Raw genomic sequence first — 7755 nt, forward strand, 5'->3', positions numbered from 1 at the left:
GTCCTAGGGCCCTCTGAGAGGATGAGAGTTCTCCGTTCTGGACTCCAATGTCCAGATCCCGCCTGAGTGTTTGGATGAGGATCCCAGCTAACATGACTTAGGCTCTCAACGAAAAAGGGGGTGTCATCTTCTCAAAATGTACTAACTCCCCCTTCTCCATCCCCCAGCAGGCGCCCTGTGAGGTGGCAGGGGGCCAGGGTCCCGGCTCTGCCTTCGGGTGACTGCCAAAGCGCCGGCCAGGCGAGGAGCTGGTCCTCGGAAGGGGTCCCTTAACAGACGGGCACAGTTGGGACCCCATGTGGGGGGACACCAAGGCCGAGGCAGCAAGTATCGCGAGAGAGCCCCCTCTCTCGCCGCGCCCCGCGTTCCCTCCCACCCCAGCGCCCCAGATGGCGGCGCGCGGGGCCCGACCGGGCGGGGCGGACAGGGAAGGGGCGGCGAGGGTGACCTCAGCGGTTCCGCCGCTCCGGGAAGTCGCCTCGGCCCGCCCCCTCCAGCCCCCGCCCCGAGTTTCGCTCTCTCCGGGGCGGGGCGAGCGGCGGGTGGTGCTGGGCCAGCCAAGTTGGAGCGCGCCCCGCCCGGCACACTCCCCGTCCCCGCGCCCTCCCCGCCGGGGCGCTGCCCGCAGCTCCGCACGCGCCGGAGTGGCACCGGGGAGGGCGCGCGGCGCGGGCAGCGGCCGGCGAGGAGCTCGGGGCGGCGGAGGTGAGCGCGAGGGGCGGGCGCCTGGCTCTGCCCGCCCCGCCCGCCGGCCCGCTCCCCGCGGCCGCACTGCCATAAATGGGGCCCGCGGCGGCGGCGGCGGCGGCATCTGGCGGGCCGGGCGGCAGCTGGAGGCGGCGTGGAGGCGCGGCGGGCCGGGGCGGCGGCGGCGGCGCGGCAACTCCGGCGTCGGGGGCGCGGCGGGCGGCCGCCGAGGAGTGAAGTTCAGGGCGCCCTGGCGGGGGAGGGCGCACCGAGCGGGGACTCGGGCAGGTTCGCGCGGCTCTGGCCCCCTCCGCCCGCGCCCCGGGACCCGCCCCCGCGACGGAGCGGCTTCTGTTTACTTTCGATCGAGTTTTTCCTGCTCGGGGCAGGTGCCCAGGGCGGCTCCCGGCGGGCAGTTACGCGCGGCGCCCCTCTTCCCGCGTTGCTTGCACCCGGGAAGGGCTCGTCGGACGGCCAGGGGCCAGCGGCGTCCCCAGGCGCGCTCACGGCGTCCCGTTTGTGCCCAGGTGATGACCGCGGCGACATGGAGTTCCCGGAGCACGGCGGGCGGTTGCTGGGCCGCCTGAGGCAGCAGCGCGAGCTGGGCTTCCTGTGCGACTGCACCGTGCTGGTGGGCGACGCGCGCTTCCCGGCCCACCGCGCCGTGCTGGCCGCGTGCAGCGTCTACTTCCATCTCTTCTACAGGGACCGGCCCGCCGGGAGCCGCGACACCGTGCGGCTCAACGGCGACATCGTCACGGCACCCGCCTTCGGTCGTCTGCTGGACTTCATGTACGAGGGCCGCCTGGACCTGCGCAGCCTGCCCGTCGAGGACGTCCTGGCGGCGGCCAGCTACCTGCACATGAACGACATCGTCAAGGTCTGCAAGGGCAGCCTCAGGGAGAAGGGCCGCGTGCCGCCCCCGGAGACCCCGGCCCCCGGCGCGGAGCCGCCTGGCCGGTCCCCGCGCCCCCTGCCTGCCTGGGCCCCCGAGCTCTGTCCAGCCGCCCGGAAGGCCAGGCTTCCTCTGGCCAGGGTCAAGTTCACCCGCCCTCCACCAGCACTGGGGCCTCCTCCCTGGCAGGTCCCAGCAGAATCGGGCGGGGCGCTGGACCTGTCGCTGAAGCGTGGCCCGGGGCAGGAGCCAGTCCGCCCACCCTGCGTCCTCCAGGTAGCCCCCTGCAGCCGGAGGAAGCAAGGGCCCCAGGATCTAGTGAAGGATGAGCCGGACTCACTGTCGGAACAGGAGGACTGCGGCGCCCCTCGAAGCCCCCCCAGTCCCCTGCAGCCGCCCCGTATTCCTGCCGCCACGCGCCTGGCAGGGGGCTTGGAGCCGCTGCAGCTCAGCGAGGTGGGCAGTGGGGAACTGGAGCTGGATACGGCGCGCGGGGCAATGGAGGATGAGCTGGGGCCCGGCGGGCACCTCTGCATCTGCCCACTGTGCAGCAAGCTGTTCCCCAGCGCCCACGTGCTGCAGCTGCACCTCAGCGCCCACTTCCGTGAACGGGATGGCAGCCGTGCCCGGCTCTCGCCCGACGGTACCGTGCCCACCTGCCCGCTCTGCCGAAAGACGTTCTCCTGCACGTACACGCTGAAGAGGCACGAGCGCACGCACTCGGGCGAGAAGCCCTACACGTGTGAGCAGTGCGGCAAGAGCTTCCAGTACTCCCACAACCTGAGCCGCCACGCCGTGGTACACACGCGGGAGAAGCCGCACGCCTGCCGCTGGTGTGAGCGCCGCTTCACGCAGTCGGGGGACCTCTACCGCCACGTCCGCAAGTTTCACTGTGGACTGGTCAAGTCCCTGCTGGTGTGACGCGTCCCTGCAGGGGTGAGGGTGGAAGGAAGGAGCAGGACCTCTCAGATGGGACACTGGGATGGAGGCTGAGGGGCCAGAACTCAGCAGATGGAAGCCCTGGAGGCTGGCCTGCCCAGCAGAGAGCCCTGCTGTCCCTGGAACGTAGCGTCGGACTTGCCTTGCCTCTCTGCCCCAACTCACTCCTGCTCCCAGAGACACAGTCCTCCTCTCCATCTCCTCCAGCCAGTCCTAAGGGGCGTCTGAAGGGCTCCTCTGCCTGGGCCCAGGCTCCCCACGGGAGGAGGCATGTTTACCCTCCATCCACGCTCCCCTGACCACCATGCTGGCATGCTTGGGGTGCCCTCAGCAAGCCTGGCACCACGCTTGGTGAAGGATGCAAGTGCCACAGATGCTGTCAGTGTGAGTCCCTGACAGGGAGCTCAGATGAAACAGGCCATTCCTGGTGGGTGGCAGCGGGAGCCCCCGCAGGAGAGACCTTGGGCACCATGAGAGCCAGCTGGGGCCATCCAGGCACAGCTGATGTTGCAGGGGTGCAGGCCCCAACAGAGACCCCAGGGCGGCAGGAGCAGAGCCCGCCAAAAGCTTAGTGGCCCTGGAGTTAAAGGCGCGGGCGGGGAGGTGGGTGATCAGAGCCTTCGGTCCTGACCACGCTGTAAGTCAGGGTAGCGGAAGCTGGGATTTGGAAGTGATTCTCTGTAGATGCAGAAAGAGCCTCTGGGGCTGCCAGCTGTCTGCCTGTGGGCGACGGGGCATGCCGCGCCCCCGCCTGATCACAGGGTCCCAGGCACCTCTCAGCATCCCTGGGGTGGAGTCGAGGAGGGCTGGGAGCACAGCCACCCACCTTGAGTGTCGCAGGTCGTGGCAGGGCTGGCCCTGAAGTTCTCTTGTCTGCCTGTTTGGGGTCTCCCTGGAGCTGCTGGTCATTTCCAGAGCACTGGGCAGGGGGCCCAAAGGCTGCTTATGAGGAGCAGTGTTTGCTGGGTTTCCCTTCCCTGCAGGGGGTTGTGGGTGAAAGCGGCTCTGGAGGGCAGGGGCGAGGGGATGTCAGCCGGCCACTGGGCTGGGGCCCCAGCCCCCTCCCCACGCACAGCCTGGAGAGGCTGATGTTCCTGGGACTTCAAAGGCCACCGCAGTCCTGTCCGGTAGGGGGCACCCCATCTGCTCACCAGGCAGATCTTGCTCCCAGAACCTAAGAGGTCCTGCGGGCGACAGAGCCACCTGGACTCTGGTTTCCCCGACCATGTGGGCTCCTTCCGCCGTGACTGAAAGTGGTGCTGAGGTTAGAGTTCAAGTTTAAATTATTTTTTTGGCTCCTGACAACACTTGATGTCATATCTATTCGTCTGCCTGGCCTGGAGTGAGAGGACCATTGGCCTTTGCAGCAGGTGGCCAGGCGGGGTTGGTTCCCCTCGGCAGGCCCTGGGCTCTCGTGGTGCATGGGCTGTGTGGGCGGCTGGCCTGCAGACCAGAGAGGGAGCTGGGGGAAGGAGAACCGGGCTTCTGATTGCCCTGGCCTCCCGCCTTCCACCTCCAGAAGGGCTGGTGGGACCTCACATGCGGCACGATGTGCTCCATGGTCGGTTTCCTTGTGCGTGTGCGTGCATGCATGTGTGTGTCCGTCTGTCTTGTGTGGGCATGTAGGTCCAGCAAGGCGGGGCCCGAGCCCACCAGCAGTGGTAGGCAGCCACCCCGCGACCCCAGCAGGCAGCTGAGAGACAGGCAGCGGTCCTGGTTTTCCCCAAGGGGTTTCCACCGGGGAAGAAATTGACTTTCCTGGGGCAGGAAGCCGGCCCCGAGTTATCAACACTGGATTCATTGTCTTCCACAGTTACTGTGAAGTTCATGTACGGAGAAGTGGTCAGTTTTAAATTTAGTAACTGACACAGTTCAGATGAAATACACACACACACACACACACACACACACACATTTAAGACACTAATTGTGTGGGATTGTGTAGCAGAGGTGTGTGTAGAGGCGTTTGGGTGGAGCCTGCTGTGTGGGGCCCCCCCGGGTGGCCCAGCCTCCTGCCCACTGCTCTGCCCCTGAGGAGTGGCTCCAGGCCCGGAGGCCAGTCGCTGGGTGGGAGGGTGTCTGCTCACGCCCCCTGCCGTGACAGTCTGGAAATGAGTGCTGCCTTCCTGTGTGCGCATCATCGTCTCAATGACAGTGGTAATAAAGCCCACCCCCGGTGGAGACTGCTGTGATTCTTCCTGGGGACAGGATTGCGTGCAGGAGGTGTGGGCCCTGCTGGTCTTGGGGTGGGGGGCACTCTGGGAGCCCTGTCCTGGGTGCCACTGGCTGTGTCCCACTGGGGGCAGTGAGCTGGGGCACGGCTGTGGACAGGTGACAGACCCTCCTTTTCCAGATTTGTATCCCTCCCATTTAGTCCCAGGGGAGCAGGATGCAGCCTGAGACCTGGCCAAGAGGCCTTGTGGCTTCTGCCTTGGTGGTGGGGGGCCTTCTGAGCAGCCACAGGCTTGGAGCTCAGATCTGAGGCTCCTGACCCTGGAGTCCTGGGTCCTCCTGACCCCCTGCCCTCCAGAGGCAACCCCAACTCATTGCCCTCTTCTCATCTACCTTCCCCTCCCCCCACACCTCATTTGTACCCATCTCCTCAGGGCAGGGTGGGCTGTCCTGGGTCTGGGCAAATAGTAGGCAAGGCTTGGGAGGGGATTGTGTCCCTCCTGCCCCCGCCCCCACCCTGTGGAGCCCTGCCTGATCTCTAGAGGGCCCGAATGAAGTCGGGACCCCTGAGCCAGGCCAGGCTGGTGGGGGCTGATGGGTGGGTGTGTTCCCTCCCCTCTTCGCACGGGGGCGGGAAGCTGATGGATCCCTGAGCCTCCTACGAGCTGTGCCTTCCTCCCCTGGCCCCGGGAAGATGGGCAGGTGTATCCCAAGGCTAGTCCTAGCCAAAGCAGGCTTCCTCTAGGAAGAGCCAGAACAGACCCCAGGGCAGGGCAGGGGGACCTCGCTCATCAAAAGGTCCTCAGAGACTGCGCCAAGCTGAACTGGTGCCAGAAGGGCTGCTGGGTTTGGGGCCAAGCTTTGAGGTGTTCCCAGTCCTTACCCCAAGTGCAAGTCCTTGCTTCTAGGGGGTGGGCCTGGTACATCCTCCTGCTACCCAGCCTGCCTCCCACGGAGACTTCCTCCTGGACCAGAGCCACTGTCCCGCAGGGAGGTCCTGTCGTGTTCCAAGTTCGCCCAAGGTTCAGCCCAGGCCTCCCCAGAACCCGGGAGGAGGTTGTTGCCATGCCAACCAGGCAGGGTTGGAGGGCTGTTAGAAGGTACCTGGGGGGATGGAGCTAGCTGGGGAGGGGCTTCCCGGACCCCTTCCCCCAGCCCCGCTCTGCCAGGCTGTGCTCACACTCAGCGCACTGCCAAGGCCTTCACGGAGCTGTTGGCCCCATTTCCCCTGAGTGGAGGCCACACAGCTCATCCCCTGGGCTGGATGGTAAACAGAGGCACATGGAAAGGCCCAACTGGCTGGTGGGTGGCAAACCCAGGAGTTCCCTCCCCAGACTTGAGGAGCTGCCCCAGCAGTGCTGGGCACAGGCCCCCAAAGCTGTCTGGCCTGGGTCCCCTGTTGGCTTGGTGACACTCAGGGCAGTAAACAGAAGCCCACAGACGGTACAGAGGGCGGGACTTCCTTGCAGGGTGGGTGCTCAGGCACCAGCAGGTGGACAGCATGGAGGTAGGCGCTCAGGCAGAGGGCCGGCTGCTGCAATGGTGGCAGAGGGAGAGGTCACATGTGAGCAGGTTTGGGTGTGTGACGGCTGGCGGGGGCCCTAGGGAAGCCAGGAGAGGTCAGAGCAGTCCTGGCCCGGCTCAGGCCTCCCTCCCCAACTTGCTCTGCCCCTTGCCCTGGGGTCAGCCAGTTGCCCACCCGACCCACACCTGGTCTCGCCCCTTTCCTGGACTCATAAATGGCACCGCAACCTCCACTGGTGAGGGAGGGCGGTCCCCAGACACCCCAAGGAGACTTAGGACAGACACGCAGGATGCAGGTGTGACCCCGTCTCTGCCTCCTGGCTTGGAGGGGACACCAGCCGCCCCGCCTCTGCCTGGCCCCCTGCCATGCTTTGCTCCTGCGTAGATAGTCCAGACCCCACAGGCCATTGTCCTCTACCTCCCTCCCCCTCCATATCCACGATCACCTCCACCGCCACTACCTTTATGGTAGAACCCCGCAGAGACTGACCCCGAAATCTAGGCGTTTCCCGGTTGAGAACTTGGTGCTCGGTTATCTGCCAGCTGAGACACGGCAGGAGCCACACAGGGGTGGACGTCCGCCCGGCGGTGCTGCAGCGCCTGCTGCTGCCCCTCCCAAGCCCTCCAGTCACTGGGCCACTCCTGTACCAAAGAAGGCGAGGTAGTCGGTGCCTTCCCCGCCCAACGCGAGCACAGAGGGAAGTCCTCCTTGGTCGGCTACTCAGCCCCTGTCCCCCAGTCACCTGTCCTTGTCCTTTATGCCCGGCTCACTTCCTGTCCTCTCTTGAATGGGCACCGTGGCAGACAGCTGCCGAGAGGTGCCTGGGGCCCTGTCCAGTGGGCACCCAGGCAGTGCCACCGCTGCTGATGCCGGGTGTACCATGGCCCACGTCAGAGGGGCCGACCCAGGGGCAGAGGGCAGACTGCAGTGCCCCTCACCCCGGGAGCGCCAGCTGTACTGGGCTGTGCGCGATGTGACAGCAGTTTCTGGAGCATCGCTGTCGGGCCCTAGGCCTCCTTCGGCCACTTGCCCCCCGCTCGTCCTCCCTCCCGCCCACTCCTGCGGCTGGCCCTCCCAGCCCCCAGCAGTCCAAAGGGTGAACGGCAGTGGGTGCACTCCAGGAGCTGCAGAGGAGTCTGCAGACAGCTGGCTGGAGGGCTGGGGCTGGGGCCAGGCAGGGTCAGTTCAGAGAGGACGCCCGCTGGGCTGACATAGTGTCTGGGCCCCCCTCCCAGCCCAGCTCCAGCCTGGCTAGCAGCAGCTCCAGAGAGAAGCCAGTGGGTCTGAGGGATCCTGGGAAATCTGGGGGCCAGGGGTGCTCACTTCCTGAGTTGGACCCAAATGGGTTTGTTTTCACCAGTTTGAACAGAAATCTGTGTCAAGAGAAACCCATTCTCTTGCCTTCTTCAGCAGATGGCTGGGGCTTTGAAAATTAGGTTTTGGACCCGATTCCACTGTATGTGTCTGTTTGTGTCTGTGTGTGGGGGTGGTTGGGAGGGTTTGCCATCCCTCCCAACAAACAATTCTTTAGCACCAG

General features: G+C 65.8%; 1 protein-coding gene across 2 annotated transcripts; it reads left to right on the forward strand.

Moving 5' to 3' along the window:
* Positions 1 to 436: 436 nt before the first annotated feature.
* ZBTB42 (zinc finger and BTB domain containing 42) lies at positions 437 to 4702 on the forward strand. Of its 2 annotated transcripts, none has more exons than XM_032482825.1 (2): positions 437 to 705; positions 1215 to 4702. In XM_032482825.1, the coding sequence occupies exon 2, from the start codon at positions 1232 to 1234 to the stop codon at positions 2501 to 2503; it is 1272 nt and encodes a 423-aa protein (XP_032338716.1). In that variant the 5' UTR covers positions 437 to 705; positions 1215 to 1231; the 3' UTR covers positions 2504 to 4702. The 2 variants fall into 2 exon arrangements, with proteins under 2 accessions (XP_032338716.1, XP_032338717.1); XM_032482826.1 differs by lacking the exon at positions 437 to 705 and adding an exon at positions 738 to 1214 and having other exon boundaries at positions 1393 to 4702.
* The last annotated feature ends 3053 nt before the right edge of the window (positions 4703 to 7755 follow it).

Source organism: Camelus ferus, chromosome 6 (genome assembly GCF_009834535.1).
Source record: "Camelus ferus isolate YT-003-E chromosome 6, BCGSAC_Cfer_1.0, whole genome shotgun sequence".
Lineage (NCBI taxonomy): Eukaryota > Metazoa > Chordata > Mammalia > Artiodactyla > Camelidae > Camelus > Camelus ferus.